The sequence below is a fragment of the Urtica dioica genome, chromosome 3 (genome assembly GCF_054948205.1).
Source record: "Urtica dioica subsp. dioica isolate 48M chromosome 3, U.dioica_male_clone48M_v1_H2, whole genome shotgun sequence".
In the NCBI taxonomy this organism is placed as follows: domain Eukaryota; kingdom Viridiplantae; phylum Streptophyta; class Magnoliopsida; order Rosales; family Urticaceae; genus Urtica; species Urtica dioica.
The window spans coordinates 43,956,352-43,983,671 of NC_142758.1; the positions used below are offsets into that span (position 1 = coordinate 43,956,352).

The 27,320-nt window shown below is 34.7% G+C and overlaps 2 protein-coding genes and 1 long non-coding RNA gene across 3 annotated transcripts; 2 read left to right on the forward strand and 1 right to left on the reverse strand.

Moving 5' to 3' along the window:
• The first annotated feature begins 9,821 nt into the window (after positions 1 to 9,821).
• On the forward strand, positions 9,822 to 12,335 carry LOC149403008 (uncharacterized). Its single transcript, XM_089609911.1, has 3 exons — positions 9,822 to 10,579; positions 10,691 to 11,116; positions 11,506 to 12,335. The coding sequence occupies exons 1-3, from the start codon at positions 10,093 to 10,095 to the stop codon at positions 11,766 to 11,768; spliced, it is 1,176 nt and encodes a 391-aa protein (XP_089466037.1). The 5' UTR covers positions 9,822 to 10,092; the 3' UTR covers positions 11,769 to 12,335.
• Positions 12,336 to 20,001: 7,666 nt separating this feature from the next.
• Positions 20,002 to 20,629, reverse strand: LOC149403009 (putative calcium-binding protein CML45). The gene has a single exon (XM_089609939.1). The coding sequence runs from the start codon at positions 20,613 to 20,615 to the stop codon at positions 20,100 to 20,102; it is 516 nt and encodes a 171-aa protein (XP_089466065.1). The 5' UTR covers positions 20,616 to 20,629; the 3' UTR covers positions 20,002 to 20,099.
• A 2,732-nt stretch (positions 20,630 to 23,361) lies between these two features.
• LOC149403010 (uncharacterized) lies at positions 23,362 to 25,250 on the forward strand. The gene is made up of 3 exons (XR_016296155.1): positions 23,362 to 23,793; positions 23,897 to 23,976; positions 24,970 to 25,250. It is a non-coding gene; the product is annotated as an uncharacterized LOC149403010 (long non-coding RNA).
• The last annotated feature ends 2,070 nt before the right edge of the window (positions 25,251 to 27,320 follow it).

A 27,320-nucleotide genomic window follows, 5' to 3' on the forward strand; every position in this document is an offset into this window, starting at 1 on the left:
TTTATTAATGTAGTAAATTGAACAATGTTTGTATGGTTAACGTGTTGATATAAAAGAGACAAATATATGTATGAAATTTCTATTATTTGTTGTATTTTTTAATCATCCATCGGCAACGACTATCCTTTATATTCTCCAATTTCTCCGTCGGTAAACCCGCGCAATAAATAATTTATCATTCACAAATTAAAGATGCGACAAGAGGATCGGTAACTCAAACCTTTAATCACACACATACACTAAAGCTTGTTTAGCTTGTAATAATCTTCTGATTATTATTAATAACATAGCAGGTTGCTTGCGTATATATTATATTATAATGACCTGTGAAATTAGAGAACAGTAATGAATAATGAAGAAGCTATCAACTTATCACTAATGATGATCAATAAAGGTTCTCTACATAATTATACTCAACAGCAATACAATTCGCTTACGCACAAAACGTTTGTGTCAAGTACACATGACGACTTAAGTAGTTACACCGTTTTAATGCCCTTCGATGAGATTACTGCCAACAAAATGTGTTTCAGTCTGATTATTATTGAAATCCGATGTGTAACAATAATGCAGTAATATTAGGTGAGATTTTGGCGCGTAAAAGTTACACACAACACAAGGACAAGCAAAGCACTAGAGGAAGCAAGTGGGAGGGAAAAAAAGGAAAGTGGGATCCGATGTTTTTGATCTAAAACAGTTGGTCCCAATAATTCATTTCATTCTGCTGTTAGATATACACATTTTCACTTTATTACCATTGTTTCCCACGTGCACACACATCCGCACGTGGGAAAGGCCAAAGAGATGATCAGACTTTATGGCAGAGCAAGAAAACAAATAAAGGTCTGGCATTTTTCTTTTTTGGTTTTTGGTTATGGTTTTGGGCAAAAGATGAAGGCCAAAATCTGAATGATGAGAGCAATATATTCTCTCTTTTATTATCTATCTGTACACGATAACACACACGCGCGCACACACACACACAAACATCTACATACGCTAATGGACAATATTTTTCGACCTGTCACAATAATAGTATCAAAATATTGCAGTCTCATCCCCCAGAGAGAGGCTCTATTTGAGATGAGATGACTGATCTCTCTCTCTCTTTCTCTCTCGTTTGGTCTGGGAAGTTGGAGACCGAGTGGTTTATTGTCCTTGGACCGTAAAAGAGGGCATAGACGTCCTCTGGGGTTTGAAAGATTATATTTTGGCCATGAGTTGCTACTATAACAATATCGTGTCATAACTCATGTAGCTAATAGCTATAACCCATTTAATTCATCTCTCAGAGTTAATTGAAGTAGTGGCTGGTCAAATATATGGGTACTGTTTACTGAGTGATTTTGTTATATCAAATATTATATTTATGTATTCCCAATAAATTAATTGAATAATAACAGACGGATTTATTGTATATTGTATCATATATTCATATATGTTTAGCCAACCACTTTTTACAAGCCCTTCTAGAAAACATAACAAATAAATAAATAAATAAATAATTTAAATAAATAAAAGTTCTAACTAATTTAAATAAATAATATTAAATTAGCCATGACCCTACCGCAACTAGGGCTTAATCAATACGTAGTTTATATTTTCATATTTGGCATTTATATGTTACTAAAAAAAAGTTATTCTAATTATGGCTCTTTTTCCGGTCTCATCCCATCATCTTGTTTTCAATTAACATACTATATGAGTAAAAACATTGCCCTTGAAAATACCTATACCTACGAAATAATACAAAACGAAGGCATTTCAATAGTGATAGATAGCGGTCAAGACTTTTTGCTTGCCAGCCATTAATTTGATACGTAAATTATCTAGCAATAGTAAAAATATTAGTGATTTTGTTGTTGATGTGAAAAATCACGCAAAAAAGCAGTATCGATAATTCGTGGTTGAAAAGATCGATTTAGATATATTGAGATGGACCTCAGAATCTCGCAACGAGATTAAATCCGATATCCGAAATTATGAATGCTTTGTGTCAAGAATATTTGTTTGAATGAGACAATTACAAAGAATCAGTTCGAAAGCAAATTAAAACAATATCACGTGCCCAAAAAAGTGTAATAATCCTATATTTATGGTTGAGGAAGCAGTTGACGAATTTCAGTCTTCTCGACGACACGTCATGCGTTGGTTGTAGGGCTCGGCGTTATCTGATAGGACACCTGTCGTCGAAGATCCAGTCTTGAGCGAAGCGGTTACGAGGTGAATGTGATGGTGGATATACGTAGTCCGTGTATCCAGGAATGCAGTTGCACCATTTGATTGAGCGAGTTGGCGTACCTCAATTTGAAGGTCAGCCCAAGTATACGTGCGTCGAGTTGACCGAACTCAGACCAGTTCTAAAAATGAACCGATTTCGTGCGCCTGGACACAATTACGGCCATATTTGACCAAAACTGACCGAACTCATCCCAGTTCTAAAAATGAACCGATTTCGTGCGCCTAGACCCAATTACGGCTATATTGGGCCAAAACGCTTGCTTATCGATGGAGGACGAAGTGCAACATCAACAGTTAGTCACTCAGTTTATTCTGTACGTAGTAGTGGATAAACTAGAAGACGGTTCGATGTACCCATTTTCAAAAATTCGAGCGAGCTAACTCTAAAGCGAGCTCGCCGAAATGCCGAGTTCAGTATAATGCTATGTTGTACCACCTGGAGCGCACTTTATTGGGAATTCAATATTTTATTTTTGAACAGTAATGATTTTCTTCGAGAGTACCAAGCGGTTTTTCGAATAAAATATTGTGTTCGATATGATATAGTTTGACGGCGCATTAAATGTGAGTCTGTTAGCCTTCTGTTTCTGTAAAAGCCGAAAAGATGTGAGTTACCTCTCATATTTATTCGATTTTGCAAGAGTGCAAACAAAACTTTTCTTTTTCTCATTCTCTCTCATCTTCTCCATGCGATTTTCTTGCTCTGCTAGGGTTCCCAGATTTATTCAAGAAATTCATCAGTCCTAGTGATTTTCGTAGGATTTTCAATCAGCATTCCGACCTTTCTCGAGAAAAGTTTGTATTTCTGGGTTCTGTTCATCGCGTTCGTTATTTTGTTTTCCTCATATATTTATGTTCCCAATTTTTTTGATGACTTCAACTTCGAGTCCGGCGAATAGGGTGAGAGCTCAGGGAATCGACCACCCCTCATGGTTATTTCCTCATTGAGTGCCCTCCATCCTTGCTCCATCCGTCGGACTTAGAGCGGAATAGATGTAAATTCCATGTTCCACCGGAGATCGAGCTGATCTTACTCGGTCCCATTGATATGGTTGATACCGTAAAACCTGGGTATCTTTGTGTTCATGAGATTTTCTTTGAGAAATGCGGGCCTAGGTCCTCTATCTTCTTATTGGTTTTATGACGCAAGTGGATTTAACTATTTCCCAAGCTCGCACCGACATTCTTGCGAATTGTGTGCAAGTTGCTTACGCTGGCCATAGAAGAAGACATTAGGTTGAGCATTGTCGACTTGATTCGATTGGTCACGACCAAGAAGAATCGCGTCATCTCGGGACTTTTTACCTCTCGTGGAACCCTAATCGATCAGTTATTGTTGGGATCTCGACCCAGGCTGACAAGTGGGAGGAGATATAGTTTTATTTCAGTATCTCTGAGCATTCAGTGGGTTAATTTTCTCACTTGATTCGTTTGAAGTAGTCCAAAAAAGTTGGTTAGGCTTAGTTCGGGTCCACTTTTATATGTTTTTTTTTTATGTTTTGAGGGTTCTCATTCTTGTGATTTCTTGTGCAGTCGGACTCAAGCCCATTCGTCCAGACGAGGAGTTCGAAGACAAAGTTCAAATACTTCGAATGGGTTCGGTGGATTAGTCTGAATTTACGCCACCTAGATTTGATCGAGCTTTCCTCAACTTAGAGATACCAGGTAACGAGCTTGAATTAATTTCTCCACTTTTCTTTCATTTGCTATACAAATATTAACTCTCACATTTCTCAATTGTTAAGGACTTGTTTGCTTGGCTCGAACGTCAAGACAAAGATCAAGAACAAGGAAGATCAGAATGAGAGGAAGAAGATCAAGATCCTAGATAAGGAGTAGTAGACGAAGAAGAAATTATGGCGCGAACAGAAAGTTGAAGAGCGAGGAAATAGGCCGAGGCTAGTCTGGCCAAAGGAAAAGGGAACATTGGGCTCCGAGTTCGTGATCCGAGAGTCGAACAACAAGCCCGTGCCTGAGGAACATGAGGTGTTGATCATTCATGTGGTTACCCATCCAGAATCCAATGTCGCGATCCCCTCCGTGCCCAAAAAGGGAGGTCGGAGGAAGAAGAAAATTAGAGATAACGATAAGGAAGAGGAGGTGGAGGAAGTAGAAGTTCTTTCCCAGGGAAACGAGGGCTCAGAGCAGTCCCCTACAATCTTGATGCTTAAGGGCGCGAAAAGTGGGTTTCGTACAAAAGAGAAGGGGTCGCAGACCCCGAGCTCGGAGTTCCGGAACATCGGGAAAAAGAGGTCGTTGAAAGGTCCACCTTCTGGGAGCTCATCAAAGAAGCCTCGGGGCTCAGCTTCAACGGGGAGGGCTAGGTCGCCAAAACGGGCTCTCCGCCCAGTTTGATAAAATTTGACTACAAGGGTCCCCGACCCTTGTACGAGGATTTCATGGCGTCAGCCGCGCTCAATCGTCAAATCAACTTTCCCAGATCATATAGTTGACAGAATATGAGCAATATTGCTGAGCTCAAACATGAGCATAAGCATACAGAGAGGGATTGTGAATGTTGATTTTTACTGATCTTTGATATTTTCATGCTTCTCTTGAAATCAACCTTCTTAAGCTCAAACACGAGCAAAAGCATACGGACAGGGATGAGCTTGTCCAAGAGCTCCTTGAGAAGGTGGAAGTGGCTGAATCTAGGCAGGCGAAGCTCACGGCAGAGATTGAGAAGCTCAAGAAGGAGACGGCTGAGTCTAAGCAGGCGGAGTTCGTGGCAGTAATAGAGAGACTCAAGAAAGAGGCGGCTGCTCACGATGGGAGTGTGGATCAGCTGAAACTCGACCTCGAGGCTCAAAAAGAGTACATAAAGGGGTTAAAGATCGACTACGCTCGAGCTAAGAAAGAACGTGATATCAATATCATAGAGCTGGACTTAAGAGATTATGAGTTCAAGTAGTTGGAGATCGACCACAACCAACTAAAGCAAGCCTTCGGCGACGAGGTCGAGAGGAGGGTTCTCGATGAGAAGGAAGCTACTTTTGTCAAGTATTAAAAGATCGTCAAGAGGATTCTAGCTCACCTTGATGTGAAGGAGAAGGCTAAGATGATTGGGCTCAATGCGGCCGAATGTGGCGCCAACATCCAACTCCTCATGTCTCTAAATCGGGAATCATGAGCTTGGAAGCTGAACTTGCCAAGGCGGAGAAAGATATGAAGGAGCTCGAGGAGGAGAGAGCTGAGGTGTTGGGGGCCATTCCACATGCCGAACTTTCAGATCTCGCTTTCACGCCTTATTCCGAGTTCGGTGGTTCAGACGTCGAACAACTTGTGCCTAAGGGTGTTAGACAAGTTCAGGATGATGGAAGGCCTTGTTGCAGGGACAGCCAAAACTCACAAGAGCTTGCCCTTGGGTGCCGATCGAACTTGTACTTTTGCTGCTCCAACATGTGCCATAGATTGAAATCAAACAATTGATAATTGTTTTTACTCTCTAAGCGTTTTATGGAAACCACATAGACATCATTGACATACTGTTTTTCCCGGGTGGACCAGTACGATTTCCGATTTTTTCCTTGTTGTGCATACAATATATTTTTTTTTTTTGACAAAGTCCTATTTATGGGTGAAATGATAATTGATGTTTTGCCTGGTTGGGCCAACATAATGCATTTCTTTTTGAAACTTTCTTTGCTCGTTTAAATATGATCTCGTTTTTCTTTGTTATATTTGATTTATTGTAGCTCAATTGTTTGTGAATGTATGTGTATGTATTTCATCTTGCCAAAACCATATGTGGGTTATGAGCCGGCTTAAAAATATTCGAATGTTGAGTTTGGCTTAAGGAGTACCCAAAGTCTCATTGTCTTGTTGTGCGAACTAGTGATTTTGGCTTTGACTATGCGAGTGTTGACTCGACTTACAAGAATGCGAGCGTATGAGCTCAGCTTTTAGGATTAGCTGTTATTAAATAGTGAGTTCGATTTTTCTAATTGATAATTTAGGATTAGTTGTTATTATATATTTGAATTTGCAGGTTTTTGGTTAGTTATTTAATAGTATAGTGAAAACTTTGCGGATATTTTTGGAAGAAGTAATTTCTTTAACCATTTTTTAATTTATAAACATTATATAGCTATCTTCGAATGCAGCGAAATGTGAACTGTGTTAGACTCAACCTTTTTCGCGTTTGAAGCTTCTATTAGTCACAATATATGTAAATAAATATTTATTTGATTATGTTTATAGAATAAATCTCAACAAATACAATCAGTCCATGGTGACACATCATCTTGTGGTCAGAAGGCCTAATTTGCCCATGGATTTAATTTTAAATAAGCTTTGTGCTAATTTAAAATAAGGTCATTGATATTTAACATAACATTGAGATAATTAATTTGTCAAAGTCCTTTACGAACTGAAAATGTGTTATAATTACTCCGTAAATGTGAGTACAATCTAATCAAACTATTTTTTGATGAAGAGTATCCAAAATCATCATATCAGAGCTGATTCGAGAGCTATAAAACATCTCAATTACCATAAACACGAAGAAAATGCAAAATATCTTTCCATATTGAATGTTTATTAAGCCAATATTATTCCACTAAAAATTCGAGATTGTACTTGATATTATTATAATAATTTACTCGAAAGGTGAATTTCAATCGATGTAGTCATTACACGAGTATCAATCCTCAATGTTTCTATAGCGTTGGGTTGTTTTCTTTTACCAATAAACCCTCATTACTTTGAATAGACATTGTGTGCCGCTCATTACTTTGGGTGACTCATGATTAGATGAGCCTAGATGTTCTATTCTTTGAGGCCAAAATATCACAACAAGTCCCTATGGAATTTTCGTTGAAAGGGACCTAACGCTTGATCAAGAGCTTCTTTCATAGGGCGGAGTGATGTTTCTCGAATTCTATTGCTTTTATTTCCCGATATTTGTGGACTTGGGATAGGGTGAAAGAGCATCTTTTGAACCAAGTTTTCTAATACATTTGGTTGATCCATCGTGCATTACGGGTCATAATTTCTAATATTATGTCACAAGGTTTTTTCTAAGGTTGTGTTGCTTATCCATAATGTCTAGGGTTTAGAACTCTTATTATCTATCTTTTTTCAATTTTTCAATGTTTGTTATTCTATTCATGTCTATAGAATCATGATTCTCTGAAATCTGCGGATGCGTCTATCGAGTAGAGAGTCTATTGAATTGAATAGTGTGAATATTTGTGTAAGCAATTTTTATTCAGCATAATTAATATATGGACAACTTCTGATATTTATATCACCGTGCATGCCCCTTGAATTTCTTATTAACTATTATATTATTGAGTATTAACGTTATTGTGATTTTCATATTATAATGAATTAACATTATCAATTTTATGGTGTCTATGTTTAACAAACATAAATGTTAAAAAAAAAAATTAATATTGTTTATTTATGAATGTCTATCGGTTTATATATGCGGTTTATTTATAAATTATATTGTTGTGGTTAATGATTTACTATTAAGCGTCTTTTCTGTATTTATTGTCAGAATATATATACAGGTATAGTAAGTGGTTTACCCAGAAATCATGAGATGGAACATATTTGTCCGATTATACCCATACTTGTCACATAATTATAGCAATAAGAACAATTAGCTAATCTCCCTGTTGAAGATTCGTGTGTTATTTAAATTTACTTGTGAAGGACAAAGGTCAATGCTACAGACTGTGTGTGCATGGCCTCTGATACATTTTTTTCAACTTTCAGGCACAGAAAAATGAACACCAATTTGAAGCGACTAGAATAACAGTGAATATGAGAGTGAGAGGTGGCAAAAAAAAAAAAAAAAAGCATTCTTTCTTTCTATGCACATGAGCTGAATCTGATCGTCAACAAACTGTTATTGAGAATCTATGGTATTCATTACTTATTTTACTACTATAAATATAGATTAAGAATTACGGTATATATTATAGTGAATTATTTTGATTTAATTGGTGAGGTCATTTAGTTTGTTGGTTGGAATGTGACATAAATATATTTATGCATGCATGATAACAAAGAGCTACTGGGCTAGTTTGTTCAAAGATTTTGACCCAAAGTTGTCAGTTTCAAATAACTTGGATAGTACATTCCTGTTAGACTCAATACCGCAAAAAATAATAAATGTAACGTCTGAAATTGGGTTTCCAGCGAGTGAAAAAACTGAATTCCAGAAGACAAAATAGATTATTCTAGTCATTTAATATTATATACTATTATATATGGACTTATTTAATTGACATTTTATAATATAATAAAAAAGTGCCACGTCCTAAAATTTCTCATGTATGATTATGTAGATATATCATATATATATCCGTTTAACATTGTGTATTTCCGTTGATGACATATTTATAAAAAATAATACTATAAGAGCACGTACGTATGTAGTAATATTCTTCTTAACAATAATAAATAATAACATTGTTTTTTTAAATAATAAATAATAACACGTCACACATAATATGAGTGTTCTTAAATTAAATATACAAATAAAAGAATATATCCGAAACTATATTAAAGGCGGAATATGATTATAGAAAACGAAAACAGACTTCAATAATCACACAAGCACTTCATTTCGCAAGTATAATTATGATTTCACATAAACCGAGAACGTTTGAGCGATCAGAAAATCTTCAGTTCCTGATCTGGGATATTAATAATAAAGTTTACAAGAAGTCTTTTGACTATTTGAAGATTAATTCCTTTTGCACAAAAGAAAGTTCCCCTGAAAAGCGTAGAGGGGTTTTTTTTGGATGAGATAAAAGGTACTAATATAGCCTAGCCTTTTTTGAGCTATATTGTTATAATTAGTTGTAACGTTGATACTAAAGAATGGTAAAATCTTTCCACTTAAAAAAGGGTTTGGTTTGTTATGTGTCAACTTCAGTTGGTTAATTGAAGCCCAAATGACAGCAAGAACAAATATATAAATATATAAATAACAGATAAAATTAAAATCCCAAGGGCAATAGAACTTTACTAAAGAAACACTCAAGTTTAGAACTTAAAACAAATAAGAAAATCATAATGATGGTTTCTTATTGAATTGTATCCGACAAGAAGTGTTGTGTCAAAGCCCATTTTGTTTGGTGTCTTTAATTTAATAAATATATTATTAATTTGGTTGCAAAGTGATCTCACTGTGGATTTGAAAAGAAAGATGTGTGTCTAGGCCCTGTACAGCCCTAAGCTAGCACATATCACATTAAGAGCCTTTCTTGTCAATTTATAGAGAGACAGCCTAAGACCTTCTTCAATCCAATGAATAGAGAGAGAAATTTGAGTTTAATGAGTGAGAGTGTGAGTGAGTGAGTGAGTTGTAGTATAGTAGCAGTGGTTAGTTAGTTTTTTTTTAGGAAACTAATATTAAAAACTCATCAATAAATTATTATTTATTTTTTCAATCTCTCTCATTCTCACACGTGTGAGTTATGTGGGATATTTTTTTTATTTTTTTTGTCAAAATCAAAACACTTGTATTTAATAATGAGATGAGAACTTGTTATATTTAAAGTCTCATATTGTCAGTCAGGGTTGTTAACTACTTAAAAGCTCTCTCTCTCTCTCTCTCTCTCTCTGATTCTTTCTAACTTCTACGAGCTTCGTTTGTGAGTTGTGACTTGTTGCGAGTGAGTGTGAGAGAAGTGTTTTTCAAGGTCTCTCTCTATTTTCCCAAACCCACAAATCACAACTGTTTACAACAACAACAAAAAAAGAAGATTTTTCCTTTATAACATATCTCGCTCTCACAGACACACACATATTATCTTTCTCCTTCTTTCACGGTCATGGAGAGATGACTTTGTAACAGTAGTTTTTCATTTCATGTCAGAAATATAGATTTTGATGAATGAGAAGAAAAAGAAAATAAGAAATATGGCCAACAACAACACAACACAAAGAAGCTTCTCTTCAATGGGAATGGTTTACGCAGACATGGGCTCTCTCTCTCTAACCCCAAAAACCCAACACAACAGACTAATTACCATAACACCCTCGCCTTCTTCATCTTCTTCGTCCCACGACGCGAGCTTCGGCTCCAAACACGGAAGGGCATTCTGGGGCTTTCACGCAGGCAATAATAACAATAGCGACGAGGGTCTAGAAGAGGTTGACGAGGACATCCTCAACAACGACAACATTACTGATCATCAAGACAACGCGGTCAACGGGAAAGATCAGGTCAACGAAGCCAGCTCTGGGTCAGGCCAGTCAAAGCTTTGCGCTAGAGGGCATTGGAGACCAGCTGAAGATTCCAAGCTCAAAGAGCTCGTCGCTCTCTACGGCCCTCAGAACTGGAACCTCATCGCCGAGAAGCTCGAAGGAAGATCAGGTATTCAAAAGAGAAATTTCATTTTTGACCCAAAACTTTCAGTATTTTCACGCTTTTACCCAAAAAGTAAAAACCTTTACATATACACCCTTTTTTTTTTTAATTTTACAGGGAAGAGCTGTAGGCTGAGATGGTTCAACCAGTTAGACCCTAGGATAAACAGAAGGGCTTTCACTGAGGAAGAGGAAGATCGGCTAATGCAAGCCCACAGACACTACGGCAACAAGTGGGCTATGATTGCGAGGCTGTTCCCGGGAAGAACCGACAACGCCGTGAAGAATCACTGGCACGTCATCATGGCCAGAAAGTACAGAGAACAGTCCAGCGCTTACCGGAGAAGAAAGCTCACACAGACCATCTTCAGAAGAACGGATCACAGTAATGCTAATCAGATCATTGCTTCGTCTCATCAGCAGTACTCGGGTTTTGGGTTCGGCGGTGGAGGGGTTAATTGTAATTACGGCGTTGATCCACACGTGGGTTTCTTCTGTGCCCAGCAGCAACAACAATACAACACTCCTTTTGAGTTCTTCCCTGGTATGTTTATTATTATTATTGTTAAATATGTTGTTAAGGTTAGTAATGATGGAGATGTTTTGTGATGTGGGCATTTGGGATTTTGTGCTTTCATGGCATTGGGTGAGCTTTTGATTAATGTCATTGGATTGGACCAATGTTAGTTTTTTTTTTTTTTGGCTCAGAAATAGGACCAATATTGGTTGAGCATTTCAATTCCTTTTTCTATTTTCATGACAGAAAATATACGTTTTGCATCCCTCTTCTTTTAAAGCCATTGGACCATAGAATGAAATAATGAATACATTTTGCTGGCTCTCTTTTTAAATTTGATTTTTTTTTTTATAATTATTATTAAAAACCTTTAGTCTAATAATAACATCTTTTATTTTTTTTGTTTTTGTTTTCAGGTGGTGCCAAGAGCAATGACGTGACAATGGGGATGATCAGCCAGAGCAGATCAATGGAATATATTCCAAGTGAGGAAACCCAAACAGTTGGGTTATTTCATGATCATCATCATTGCCAAGAAGATCACAAAATGAGCTTCTCGGAACCGAATACAAGGCCTCAAAATATCCATGAAGTCTCATCTGATGAGAGCAATAATAATAGTATTAATCCCAACAATCAGCCACAGTTCATTGACTTCCTTGGGGTTGGAGCTACATGAAATGAAAAAGAAAAAAATATTATTAGAAGAAAAGAGCAACCCTGGAAAAGAGGAAGGAAAAAAAAGGTGGTGATGAAGAAAAGGTATTTTTAACAAAGTATGTTATTTATTAATCATCAGAATGGTCCTCAATGTGGATGTGGTCCAACATAGCCAAGGAAACCATTTTTAGGGGGTAAAAGAGAAAAGAAAAAAAAAACAAGTTTATTTCTTGTTTTAATTTTGCACGACAGAGCGAGAATGTGCGTCAGCTTCTTCTAGGTCATATCCAACTTTTGAATTTTTTTTCCTAAGTTTCACATATTATCACATGATGTGAGAGAGACTCTTTCCAAAACGTGAATAATTTATAGTATTCTATTTGGTTATGATAGGTTGTCTTTTATTTTTGTTTATTGTTAAATTCTCATGATGATTAGATAATGAATATGATTGGCTCAAGAGGAGATATACTAGATTATTATATATGCAAGCTTGACAATATTAAAAAACTAGTGTAGAAAATGCAGAGAGACTAGAGATATACATTTATTTGTATAGTAATGTGACAATAATGTATTATATATAACAAGGGATGATGATGGAAATGATGAGAGTTCAACAAAGACAAACCAACAAAAAAGAAAAAAAAATACAACTATTCTCAGAACATCATTTTCTCATGGGCCTGCAAAAGCTCAGGCACAAATTCTGCAACTGATTTTGAAAACCAACCACCTCTCTCTCTCTCTCTCTCTCTCAAATGCATTCGTGAAAGAAACTGTTCAGCATCCCAATCAGCAGAATCTTACTCAGGAGTTCATGCCATCCACATGGGCTCTCTCTGTGGGGCTTCATTTCTTCTTTCTGTATGCAAAATTGCTTCAAATATTAAAGAAAGCACTTTTAATGGGCTCATTCAATCACTCCCAAAAGGGTCTAAATGCTTTTAACTTACATGGTATATATGACCCTTTTGTTCATTTGGGAAGCAAAAATCAATAATTGAAGATCACTTAGGAATGGAGGTTGTGATCAATTAATTGACCATTTTTATGTATTTTGAAAGCACATTCATGGACTTCAAATGTTCCAGAAATTTATGACTCCCATTCATTTGTTTTGTTTTCCCTGAACAATAATGTTACAATCAAAGTGTTTCACTTTAAAAAAGCGAAAATGATATAAAGTATGTCTTATATATGGTACAGCCAAAATGCATGTTTTTGTTATGATTTTAGAAAGGTTTTATACCCAATTTTTCGTAATATTCGTAAATTGAATGAAAGTCAGTTGGATTCATTCCAATCAGTTGAATAACACCGTCCAATTGAAATCTTGAAATCTTGCATTGTATCAAAATGAGTTCTTCTATCGGCAATTTTTCGCAGACTTGGATTTTTATCATGTTTTAGCACGTGACATTATTGTATTTTGGAAAATATCAAAATACCTGTATATTTAAAGATAAAATTATAAATTCAATTTTTAGTTATTTTTAATTTTTTATTCACACCTCTCTCTCCCTCTTTCTCTCTCTCAAAGACAAAAAACCAGAACAATATCATCTCAAACCCAACGCTCTCTCCTGGGCCACCGGAGCTCCGCCACCAAAACAACCACAGTCGGACTCTCTTCAGTAACTTTGACGACTCGTCCTCTCCGGCGGCAATCACTAGTCCGGAAAACCCTTAATCAAACCGCTTCGCGGTCGTCATGCCCGACGACTCCGACACCGACAATTCTTCCTCTCCTCAGACCATTCATCCTTCAAACGTGTTCATGGATCGGTTTAGCAACTATGACCATTAGTCCTCGTGACCTCTGATGATGGGCTTCACCGAGAACGATTCGACGAGGAAAAAAAATTCAGATTTGAGGTTTCAATTGATACCCATGTGGCGTAACGGTGGAGAAAGATGACGAATTCGGAACTGTGATTACAGTTCATCATAGGAACAAAGCAAAGTTTCAATCAAAAAGACTTGAGAGGAGAGTAGGGATCAGATGTAGGGAAAGAGATTTGACGGATTTTAGGGCGGGGTCCGATGGCTTCAATTTCAAATCGCGTTCGCAGCGATAACAGAATTCAACTTCTCGTCGTTCGCTCTGGTCAAAGTGAACAATTTGGTCCGAGACGAAGAAGAAACTCCGAGCGAGGGGATACGACTGGATTTCCTTTCGGTCGGGGTGGTCTCAGATTCGGACGATTACTTCGACCAGGTGGTATGGCGGGGAAGGGTTGGGGTTTGGAGATGGGTAGGGTTTCCAGCCATGGAATTGGAGGCGGTGTGGTTTGGAATTGGGGGTCATGATTTGATGGTTATGATTTGATTTTGATGGTGATTGCGGTGTTGGAGCCATTGATGAGCAATTTCAAATTCGTGATGCACTCTGAAGGTTGAGAGAGAAAGAGAGAGAGAAATTCTAATAATAAAAACATAAGTTTTTTAATTTTAAACAAAATAAAAAAGAATATAAAGAAAAGGAAAATACATTTTTACCTTTAATTGCATAACACCGTTTGAAATTTTTTGACAGAAGAACTTATTTTGATACAATGCAAGGATTCAGGATTTATTGTACGTTTTTCGAGTACAAGGGACAAAGTGTTACTCGTGTAAAAGTTCAAGGGGATCCTTTTAAATACTCTTAAAAATTAATACTCTAATATCTTCGTAACATTAATTAATTAAACGAGTTTGTCATAATGTAATTCTTGATAAGTCTCCCTGAACACTAAAATTGGTCAGATAAAGAGCTCCTATAGTAGTACTTTCCCTAACTTTAGTGGTATTTCTGTCATGTATCAGAAGATCCTTCAATTAAGCATATACCTCGTCTGTATACTTCAAAATTCCCTATCCATAATTTTTATTTTTATATTATTTCATAGTATAAATGTCTGATCAACACAGATAGCTGGGTGTACTCACTAGTGCTGACTCACATCAAAATTATGTAAAATGTCTTAGTAAGTTTGTGAACATGTCAAGTTTGTTAATATTTGCCTCATAGGGGTCATGATTGCTGTTTGATAATTTTCATCTTTTTAGGTATTGCATAAAAGTAGGGAAATAGATTCATAACATGTCAAATATAATTAAGAAGAGGTAAAAGTAGAACATTGATTCCTCGAACTATTTTTGTTTTTCTTCTTTTCTATTTGAATTACTAAAAAATGAAAATTGAATTTGTTCTGTTGTGGCTTTTATTATCTTTTTGCATTTTAAAAATTAAAATTTTCTTTAATAGCACGCTTATATGTATTGAAACATACGCGCAGGAATGAATATACACATTAAGGTATTTTATTATTCTATAAATTTTCAAATTAAGGTCAAAAGTACCTTAGGTTAACATGCAAAAATACATTATGTGACGGAATTCATAACTTTGTTACACCAAAACCGAGTATGATATCATAAAGAGGACTTATATTATAAGCCCATTAGTCCACTGATGCACTCACATGGGCTTATGATATATCTTTGATAACTTGCTAAGTAACTTTTTCTTTCCCGTGTTTTTCTGAGTTTTTAAGATGGTTTTTGGATTTGGGATGAACTTTGTTTACGACTTAATTGTTTACCAATTCATTGAATACTTATTGTTTTGTTGCTGGCAATGAGTAGTTTCGGTGCAAAATTATATTATCAGGGTTCAGAGTGAACTTTTCCTTGACATCTAAAGGAATTTATTTATTTATTTTTTCTATTGAACTGAACAGAAAGTGCTCAGTTCACATATTGAACTTTCAAGCACAAGATTGATTTTCTACATTCTCTGAGAAAGAGTTGTATTACTGTGAAATCTAGTTTTCTCACATTAGCTTATTGACTAACAGCCTTTATCTTGAATCATAGTCCCTGGCGACTTTGGAGACGAAGTGGGTACGTATCCTGAATATGGTTGAAGGGATTCTTCCAATGGCAAGTGCGTTTTATGTGTTCAAGTTATCAGTTTAAAATTAAAACGTTTGATTTACGGAAGAACGCCATCATAAAATCTTGGGTATGTGAAATCTTGTATTATTCACACGCTTTATTAAAATTCAATTCAGATTCGTTTTTGAAAATGCACTATTGTTTTGTACTTTAAAGATGCACTTAGACACTCGGTCTAAAAATGCGTTGTGTTTTGTTGATTATGCATTAATCTTCTTTGTTATGTAGATGTAAATGTGATTACCTATTGAAATATGAATAAACGTGTCATTTGTTGACATATATGTCAACAAATCATGTCAATTGTCGATATATATCTCAACAAATTGTGTCGATTGTTAACATATATGTCAACAAATTATGTTAATTGAAGACATATATATGGGTACAAAAACGAAAAATTGTTTGACAAATTGATATGCAGACACATGTGTGTATTTATTTGTGAATATTATTCTCTAAAGTCGTTTGTTCACATATATATGTCAAAAAATCGTCAAATGATGCCAGATTGTTGACATATATGAGACTCGGAGAAAAAAAATAGTGAAAAAAGTAAAGAAGAAAAAAGAAGAGGTTAAAAATGTACACAATATATTCTCTTTTGTGAATGTACTAATAGAATTGTCCAAATTATCATTTTGGTTTATTATGTGAAATGGGTTTGTAAATGCTAATAGATCCCTCCATTGAAAGAATAGAGCACAAAAAATTTCAAGAATGAATGGTTTACACAGAACTGAAATAAAAAAAAGGAGTGAGAAATGTTGAAATAAATAACGTAAAAAAATTATGATCCTTAATGATTCATATTAATACTACAGTTTAGGCCAATAAATATTGAAGCAAAATGAGCTTCATTGAAAACATAGACTAGCATTATATGAAGAAAAAAAATGTAAAACTATAGTATACATATATTAAAACTGGAGGAGATTTATTTTACTAGAGTTTGAAGCCCATAACATGTAAACGAAAACTTTACAATAACAAGTGAAAACTAAGAAATCAATAAACTAATTAGAGAAATAAGTTTTCATAAACTTGAACTCACTAAAATCAATATCCTCATCTTCGTTCCGAGCAAAGTCTTAGTCATTCCCATCCATTCTTTATTACTACACTCTATCACAAACCATAGATCGACTTAGTTTCGACGCTTAAACACACTCATCTATGTTCCCATGAAACATTTAGAAAACTTCCTTTAACTGTTTCAAACTTGGATCTTCACCGTCGATTCACAAAACATCATCTACTTCGTGAATATCGTATTCAAAGGACCTGAGATATTTGGCTCCTTAATTTGATGAAGGAGCAACATCCAAGCGATCACCAGACCCGAATGGTGCACTTCGCCAACTTCATTGTGAGTTTGACGAAGAGCCATATCTCCGCAAGTCAATCCATTTCACTAAACACCAAGTTGCATATTCACGCAATCGTAGTCGGCCCAAGCCGCCATCAACGTGGTGATAATATTGTTGGGGCGAACATAATCTCACCGCAACACAAGCTATTGTATGCTATTTATTTCACCACGGATGTAACAACTTTTTGTGCAAGCTGATTTTCCGCAACATGTTTTTAAGTTAGTCGCACACATATTATATTTGTAATAAGTTTATGGATATTAAGAGTTTATTCTTATAATATATAAGAAAAGGAAAATTATCGAACAATTAATATAAATTTAATTTAAAAATGGTAATGAAATTCGATAGTAATAAACATTAATTAAATTTCCTAAACCCTAAAATAAACTCTAATACTTTTTGAGATAATTCATATAAATACCGCTATTTTAATCTGAAATCCTAATTTAATCTTGAATAGCGCAAATACTTGTAAACACCTTATATATTATAATAAATCGTAAATATCTTATTTATATTTTAAATATTACAAATATCTAATTTATCTTTTAAATACCGCAAATATTTAATTTATAATTTATATTTTACAAATACCTCACAGATAATTTAAATTCCGAAAGTACAATATTAATACATGAGTTATCGAAAATACCTTAATTATATTTTAAATACCGGAAACACTTTGTCTATGCTTGAAGATGTCACAAATGCCTGATGTAACATTTAAATTCCGAAAAATACTCTCTGGGCCTTTGGCTGTTCAAGATTAGAAAATTATACGTTACGCCTTAAAAAAATCATGAAAAAAATGTAAAATAATTTTCCATCTGATATGATACAAATATTTAATTTATTCTTATTTTATGATTACATTGTCTTTTATTTTACAATAATTTACCAAAATAGCCAAATCAAACCTTTAAAATTGCTAAATAGCCAATGTTTTGTAAATACTAAATAAATAGCCATATATCATTTAAGACACTCCTAAATTTATCAAAACGCCTAGACTTTCCCGCCCATAACACACGGTTTACTTAAAAAAAAAAAAAAAACAAAATAGGTAACGTGATTCCGAGAATCGATGAAGTAATAACTGCATTTAATACCGTTCATCTCCCCTCCGATATATACTCTGCCATTAAGAAAAAAAAATCGCTCCCAAAAATATTTTCATAAACAAGCTCCTCTCTCCAACGAACTGCAATTATTTTGGTGACAACCGACGAACAGCAACTATTTTTCACACCAGCTCCTCTCTCCGGCTGTAACAGGTATGCATGTGTGATTTTTTTTCGATTGGAACTTTTATTTACTAATGTTCAACCTGGATTTACATATTAAAATATGGAAAAAAAATGTTTTTTTTTAATCGATTATGAAAATAGATGGTATTGCTTATTCCTCTCCCTATGTGTAATGAATCCGTGGATTATTGTTCATGAATCCTAAAATTTACACAAAACCCAATTCATCACAATGAAATTTGGGGGATCCGACTATTGTGATTTAAATACAAAATGCATGTGTCATTCACTGATTTAAATGTTTATTGTAAATCTTTTTGAATGTTTAAATGTTGTTGGAACGGGTTTGATGTATAAATCTTGATGTGTTATATCTAGATCTTGATGCGTAGTGAAATGAAATCATGTTTCAGTGTGTTAGTGTATGGGTAATACCATTGTGAATGCGTTTGAAGATTTTGGGTGTTTGGATATTAGAAGAAAATAGGAGTCGACATATTCTGCAGTAAATCTGAGTAAATATCGGACACTCTAAGGTTTTTTGACCAAATCTTTATTTACACATATTTACTGCAGAATATGTCAATTTTCAAAGTTGCCGAAATACATTAAAAAGTTGTGACGAAGATATTTCCATGTATTTACTGCTGAATATGTCAAGTTATGAATTTGTTATATCTAATGAAATTAGAATATTAAAGTGTATTTACTGCAAACAGGGTTAATATGACTCAACCATGACGGCGAGAACAAAAATAACCGCCGTAAGAAATAAGACGCTCACAATAACGCCGTCTACCGAAAACAGTTTGTAAATCATGTTGATTACATAAGTATTTACACCACCTGACAATGGATTATGGTTTTCCAGCCATTGACGTTCAAGAAGCTTAACTGCAGCATAACAGTGATAGTAAATATACATAAATACAATATTAATTTTATGAAAACCTGTGCGAAAATAGCCTAAAATTTCAACAAAAAAAAAGCATATAGACCTGATTCATTCTTGTGCGTTGAAATTTTTTTTTTAATATTAAACAAGACAAGATAAATTAAGCAGTAAATATAAGAAAATAATATATAATAGGAAACAAATAAATTGCAATTGCCACGTCCAAATTAGTTCCTACATAAAGGGAATCATTAATAGACTAAATCCTGTTCACATTTATATCAGGAAATAAATTTCAAAAAATTTCGGGAAGTTATATAATCCGAAATTTGAAATAAAATTCAAAATTCAAACGGAACAAGGGCAATTTTCGGATATGAAAAAACATATAATTGGGCCATGTCATCCGAGTGGCTATTTACTTAGTATTTACAAAACCTTGACTATTTAGCAATTTTAAAGGTTTGAGTTGACTATTTTGCTAAATTACCATTTATTTTATGCATCTCGATCTGTTCCTTCGTTCCTTTTTCTATCCCATTTATTTCACCTACAGCCTACAGGTATATATATAATTAATCACATTTGGAGGAACTGATGAACTCCGCTTTATTGATTAAATCAAATTGAATTAACGTGAGGTTAAAGTGTAGGCTAATCAATATTAATGGAAAAAAATTAATTAGTTTATATTTATATATATATGTATATATTACAAGAAAAATCAATGACTTAACAATCCAACACTATATACAAACTATAATAGTCACAAATATTACATCTTGGGAAGATATTTTGTGTCATTACTAGAGTTTGAACCCATTTGATACACATCAGAAGCTAAAAAACTTAAATATTACATAAGCAGAAATAAGGAAGTCAATTCATTAATTGGAGAAGCAAGTTTCCATAAAACTGACAAACTCACTGAAATCAATAACCCCATCTTCATTCCCATCAACAGCCTTGATCATCCTCATGCACTCGCTATTCCTACATTCTTTGACAAATCCTAGTTCGACCAAAACCCGACCCAGCTCCGACGCATCAACAAACCCGTCTCCGTTCTCGTCAAACACGTCGAAAGCTTCCTTTAACTCGTCCAAGCTCGGTTCTTCCTCGTTGAAAATTCGCAAAACGTCCTCTTCTTCGACGAATCGATCGCTCTGCTCATAGTCGGATATGGATACCCCTAGACTCTTCATCACTGCCTTCACGCCGTCTTTGCTCAGCTTATTTCCTTCTCCGCTCGGTCCATGAACGGTCAACGCTTCGTCTTTCTTTTCGCATGTTTTCATGGGCCCAAGTTTGATTAACATTCGGACTAATTCCTTCAAGCTTGAGACGAGAGAGAGGAAAAATGGAAACCCGGATGAGGCAATATTGCTGCTGTTGGCTATCATGGTTACAAATTTTGAGTTCTAGAATTAGTGCTTGTGTGAATGTACGTATATATACAATAATAATAATTAGGAAGATTGGAACTCAAGTTTATTCTGGTCAACCACTTCAATGACTTAGCCTTGAGGGGGAAGTTAAGTCAAGTCGAATTGAGGGTTTCGTGGAAATAGTGAGAGGAAAGTGGAGACAGTATATTGCAAAAAGACGAGTAACGACAATAGACAGATAACATACGTACATATTATTGCATTAAATTTGAAATTTTTTTATTTTTTATTTTATACCGGAAATTAAGGACTAAAAGTTCGCGTTTTATCTAATATTAGTTCCGCTAGACTATAACAAACCAACAAAATTATCATATTTTATTAGCTTCATAATCCTAGGTCGTTTTTGTTAATAGGTATTATGTAGAGAAGAGAATTTCCTGGTAACTACTGTCTCTTTCGAAGTTTTTTCCACGAATTAGGTTTTCTGACAAACATAATAACTTTTTCTACTTTCCACTCGGGTTGAAAAAGAGCGAAAAATAAGACCAAAAATGTATACACAGCTCTAGACAAATATAGATACATGAAATCAATTATGATTGATTACCCTAGGAAATAATCAAATTGAAATTTAGCTTTTACTAAATAACTCAGCTTTATTTTATATTAGAAATTGTCATTAAATTAGAGTGTATATATATATATATATATATATATATATTGTCTCAAATTGATCATAATATTATTGCAGTTGATTAGTTACCATAAATTTAACTCAAAGAAAAAGAAACATAACAAACGAATAAAATTCAAATCCCTATATGTTAAAGAACCTCGCTTAAGCTGAATAACAAATAAAAAAAAAATCAAATAAAACTTCCAAAATCATGTAAGAATTTGCTTGACTTGATTGTTTGTTTGACACTATCTGATTAATTAAGGTTTGTTTTTCTTTCTATTTGTTGTTAATTATAGAAACTCGTCACAGTTCGCCACTTCGCCCTGCTCTCATGTAAATAAAAGCATAAATATTTCTGACTAATTTAATTTTTTTTTATTAGATTATCTTATTATCAAGTATAAAATTGAAAATAATACGCTTTAGTTGGTGCATAATTTGGTACGAATTGCCATTGGAAGCCTTATATTCAACCACTTCACGGGCCAGCCCATTATACAAGTTACGTGCTCAATGGGAAACAAAATGGGGTTTAAAATAGATGTAAAGGCCATATAAAATGGGGAAACTACAAAATTATAACCATTAAATTTATTTTATTTTATTTGTATCAAAATACATAATTACTTCTAATTAAAAAACTATGACAGAGTCTATCGATAAATACATTTATTTATTGAAATGTTTGTTGGTAAACACAATTATTTATTGACAAGTTTGTCGATAAATAGTCATAATAAAATTTGAGGCAAATACTTAATTTTGATTAAAAAAATATTTAATGGTCATAATTTTGATATAATCCCATATAAAATTATTGAACTAGCCTACAAACCTTCTAGCGGCTACATGAATACTTCATCAGATGTTTAATGTAGAAAAGCAATTTTTACATCGAATATTGTTCAAATTCCAGATCAAACATTACTATTGATGCTAAGATGATCCTTATGGAGGCATGTCTGATATTTGTGAGAGGACTTCATGATAGTCAATGCCCTCAATTTGAGAGTAGTCATTTGCCACTAGCCTAGTCGTGTATCTAGGCTTCTTTACACATAAAACGCCTGGGGTTTTAACTTAAAACCCATTTACACCTCACCACTTTCTTGTATTTTGGGACAGTGACAAGTATCCATGTATTCTTTTTCTTGAGAGATTTCATCTCTTCACACTTGGCTTGATGCCAAATTTTCCATTGACCACTTCTCTTTGCTTTAGTATAGCATATGGGCTCTTCAACAACCAGCTCTGCAATATTGATTGTAAAAACTATTAGATCGACTTGAGCATATGTTTGGTTTTATAATGGTTCTTCTGGTCCTTATACTTGATCATAGATAGTCTCTCAAATGTTCTTCTTCACTCTCTTCAAAATCCTTTTCTTGATGCTTATTTGAGATCTCCACTTGATCTTCTTTCTCTTGTGTGTCACGTTGATCAGTCACCAGTCCACCTTGATCTTGATGCTCTTCTTCACCTTGATTTTGTGTCTATGTGATATCAGATAGTTTCGCATTAATTATGAAAGAAAACGTTCATCATTGTGAATGATTAATTCAATTCACCGCACATCCGCTTCTTCTTTATGTAGTACGAGATGACATCTACATGCTGCAAAAATAATGGAAAACAATAGGGGAGGCGTATATGTTATACTGACAATTGTTAACATACATGTCTTCAAATACCAAAAGATTTTTACATAGATGTCAACAAATAATTGCATTCGTTGACATTTATTGTTGGGAAACGAGGGGCGTATCGGACACAAACGATTGCTCCGACACAACTCGTCGGTGAAGCACGTATGATATTAGACACGAACAATCGCTCTAATACCACTTGTTGGAGAAACACGAGCGATTTCGGACACGAACAATCGCTCCAATACCATTTGTTGTAATTATATGTTCACCTTGATAATCATATAAGTTGCGGAATAAATTAATTACACTAACAAGAACTAAGTAAAAGTATGGTTATCTAACAAGATCTAGATTTACTTTATTAATTAAATAATGAAAGCATTCAAACATGTCAAGCAACCAATAAGAACGAAGAATATAGTTCATATTCAGGACCCATTTGTAAGAAAGTTTTAAATAGGGGTCGGTTTAAGGTTGAGAGAGAAGAGAAGGATTTAATGAATAAATTTCGAAAGTTGCTTGGTATAAGTTGAAGTTTTTTTTTTTTTTTTTTTTTTTTTTTTTTTTTTTTTTTTCCTTATCTCCTTCTTCTTCCTCCTCTTGCGCCCACGACCTGCAAAACAGAGGAAAGAAAAAAAAAAAAAAAAAAAGAGTGAACAACAACAATAATCCACAACACTAACCCGACCACCACTATCATCAATCTCCTCTGCCTTTCTTCTTCCTCTTCCTCGCCCAGCCTTCGCGCGCGACCCAGCCACGCCGCTCATTGGGAAGGCGAGCGAGCTTCGGCGCAAAATTGACCGCGCGCGCACTAACCCGGCCACCGAAGAACGAGGGGACGACGGGGAAGCTATTGGAGGTGAGGATCGAGTTTGATTCCTCCGATTTCTCTCCGAATTCCTTTGAATTCTTTCTAGGGTTTGAAACCCCTTTTCTTCGTTCTTCTCGGCCGTGTATTCCAGGAGCTCCGGCGAGGATATCCGGCGTGAAATTGACGAGGATTAGACGAATTCCAGCCTTAATTTGTCCCAGCTCTAATAAGGTAAAGGAAATTGGGAAAAACCCCAATTTTGAACCCGAAATTTCTAGGGTTCATATGGAAATTTGGGGCTTTTGATTTCTGAGCTTGATTCGTGGAATTGAAGTGAGATTGGACTCGTTTTGGTGCTCATTTATGTTGAGAATTGGTTTGGTTGTGTTAAGTTCTTGAGTTTTAGTGGAAATTTTGAACAAAAACTGTTTTGAACAGCCTCTGTAAATCGACGTGGAAATTCAGTACCGGTTAATTTTTTATTTGTTGATATTTTTCCTGAATAATAGACTTCATGAGGTTTCTAAAACATCCAAGAACGTGTAAATCCGTTAAGAATTGAATGAGATATGAATTTTTGAATCAGTGTTTCAAAACTGGAAAAACTGGAAACTCCGAATCTGTGAACCGATTTTGCGGGATGTTTTTGAGATAGTTTTCTTGGTCCAAAATTGGCTTGTAATATCTCATTAGAAAGGTATGGATGTTAATTTTATTATGAAACTGGAATCGTTGGATTTTGAGTTGTGTAGCTGAAGTTATGAAACGTTCTTTACCTAGTGTCCAAAATCGAAATTATGAGATTTTTCATTGTTAAGTTCGTTTGAAGATTCTGTGGGTTCGTGTTTAGAATTAATCTCAGTTTATGTTTGATTATCTGTGTTGAACGAGTTGAGTTGAGCTCGGGTTCATTCGATGATGATTCGAAAAGTTTTAATTGACTTATTGATTTGGCCGAGATGGTTTATTGACATGTTGGTTTGGTTTTTTTTTTTTTTTTTTTTTTTTTGTTGACATGTTGATTTGATTGAAAATTGGTGTTTTGTTCGGTTTTCATTTGGAACTTGTTGTTTGGTTAAGGATTAAGGTTCGTTTTTTTTTGTTGTGTCGGGAATTCCTCGGATCTCGAAGTGAGACCGGGAATCGGAATTTCAAGGTTCGAGTTTGAATTTGAATTATGAAATTGACTAGAGGCTCTTTTTGGATTTTGCGGCTTATTCACAGATCGGAGCGGGATGAGCGAGAGCCGGCGGAACCGAACGCATCGAGGCCGGAAAATAAAGAATTCAGATAAGAGTGGATCTCAATCTCACTCGTGAGTCGTGTATCGCTTTATAGCGTTAGAATTTGAGTTACCCTTAATGATTTGGGTTTATTTTAACTAATTGTGAATTAATTATTTAAAGATGTTCGAGAATTTAGTTTCAGTGTATTATTTTGGAATTATGGGTTGTATGATTCGGATTATTTATTTATTTAAGACTCGTTGAAAATAAATCGTTGAACTTTTATTTCATACGATTTCTTCGGTACGAACACGTATGAGTCTTAAATAAGTTTGCACACATTAGTCATGCTCTAAGACTAGTTAGATTTGCATCACGCAGTCTTATGTGCTTGTTTGCACGTCACATGTTATCACATGGCATTAGTTGCTTTACTTTCTAAGTTAGACTCTCACTTACTGAGTCAATCGACTCATAGTTTTATGACCTTTGGTAATGTAGAGAAGGGCAAGGCGGCGATGTAAATACGGAACTGAAGATGAAGACCAGGCGGTATCTCTTGACCTTTGGGCTAATGGGAACTCACCCGGGATCAACTTCTTCGTATAATAATCTTTTGTTAAACCTTTTCCGTAATCTACGCTCCTAAAACTATCTCATGTAATTATACGCAAACCCAGGAGCTGATATGTACATATATAGAGTCGTTATGAGACTCTAAGTCTGAATTGAGAAAAAGAAAATTTCCCCGGATTTTTCATATAACCACTTTTAATACTTATGTATCATCGTATTATGTTTAATATAAGTGTTACGGTTATTATGTTGATTTAATTCTGTATCTGTTTGATATGACATGTATTGATATGTTGATTATATGATTTGTGACGTCACCCACCATCGCGGCTCGTGAGCCGGCGACGGGAGGTAACGGGTCGTGACAATCATCTTCTTCTTCGATGTCTTCAACTGGGCCTGTAAAAGCATATTGAGAAGAAGTGTAAGGTAATCAATAAATTTTTTTGTATACTTGTTGACATCTATGTATTTGTGGATATCTATGTCAACAAATGATAGTAGTTATTGACATAGTTGTCAATAAAAGTTGGTATTTGATGACATCTATGTCAATAAATGATAGCAGCTGTTGACATAGTGTTCAACAAATTCCTCAAGTTATTGACATAGATATCAACAAATTTGTTGATATCTATATTAACAAATCATAGCAAAATATTTGTAAGAGTTTTACATACCTATGAAATTTTGACCGTCTTCCTTGTCTTCTTTCTCATTATCTTTCTTCTATTCTTCATATTTGCCTTCACTGTATTCATTTTCTTTGTCATCTTTCTCATCATCTTTCTTCATTGTCTTTCTCTTCATTGGCTTATTTTTCTTCTCATCATTCTCTTCAATCTTTGTGTCTTCTTCTTCATTGCCCTTCTGCTCTTCATCTAGTCCAGGCATCTCTGCTTTAGGTTCGAATTTATCTTATTGTTCCTTCCTCACCATCTAGTGGGATAATTCCAACAACTGTTTTTTTAAATCCTATAAACCGTGCTTGATCTCCATCTTAAACAGCCTTCATTCTCCTTTCAAATGGTTGACTGTGTCTTCCGTAAACTTCAACCGGGCATGTGTTAAAAATATTCTATTAGACAATATTATTTTCATGAGATAGATGTCAACAAAGATTGTCATTTGTTGACATCTCTGTCAACAACTACTATTATTTGTTAACATTGTGTCAATAAATGACAATCTATGTTGAGATAGATGTCAACAAACGTTATTAGATGTCAACAAATTACTACAGTTGTTGACATCTATGTGAACATGTTATAATATTTGAAAGTCTATGTATTCAAATTATTTACACACATTTGAATCGTTGTTGGGGCCTGTATGAAGAGTTCTGGACCGAAGGGATGCGTCTCCAATAGACTTAAACCATCCATGTAACAACATGTTGAATAAAAGTGTAAGGTAATCTATAAAAATATTTGTTGCCAATTATGTCAACAAAATATATCAATTGTTGACATAGATGGCAACAAACCCACAATAAACACCCATAATTGTTGACTTCTATTGTCAACAAAAGTGTACACTGTGTGTAGTTGTAGACATAGATGTCAATAATTGTGAGTATTTGTTGACATCTATGTCTACATCAACTCACAGTTCTTGTCATTTTCATCCACACCACGAAATCACCATTAAATACCTATATCAGAATCACGATTGTACGAATCCACCAAGAAATCGAGTGAATTACCAAAAAAAATACAAATATCTAACATTAAAACCTCATTTTCAATAGGTGTTTGTTTACGAGATTTTCTT

Bases quoted from the DNA above. Each gene is read 5' to 3' on its own strand.
- LOC149403009 (XM_089609939.1), bottom strand. From the start codon at position 20,615: ATGATAGCCAACAGCAGCAATATTGCCTCATCCGGGTTTCCATTTTTC.
- LOC149403008 (XM_089609911.1), top strand. From the start codon at position 10,093: ATGAATGAGAAGAAAAAGAAAATAAGAAATATGGCCAACAACAACACA. The intron at 10,580-10,690 runs GTATTCAAAAGA...TTAATTTTACAG, and splicing joins GAAGCTCGAAGGAAGATCAG to GGAAGAGCTGTAGGCTGAGA. The intron at 11,117-11,505 runs GTATGTTTATTA...TTTTGTTTTCAG, and splicing joins TCCTTTTGAGTTCTTCCCTG to GTGGTGCCAAGAGCAATGAC.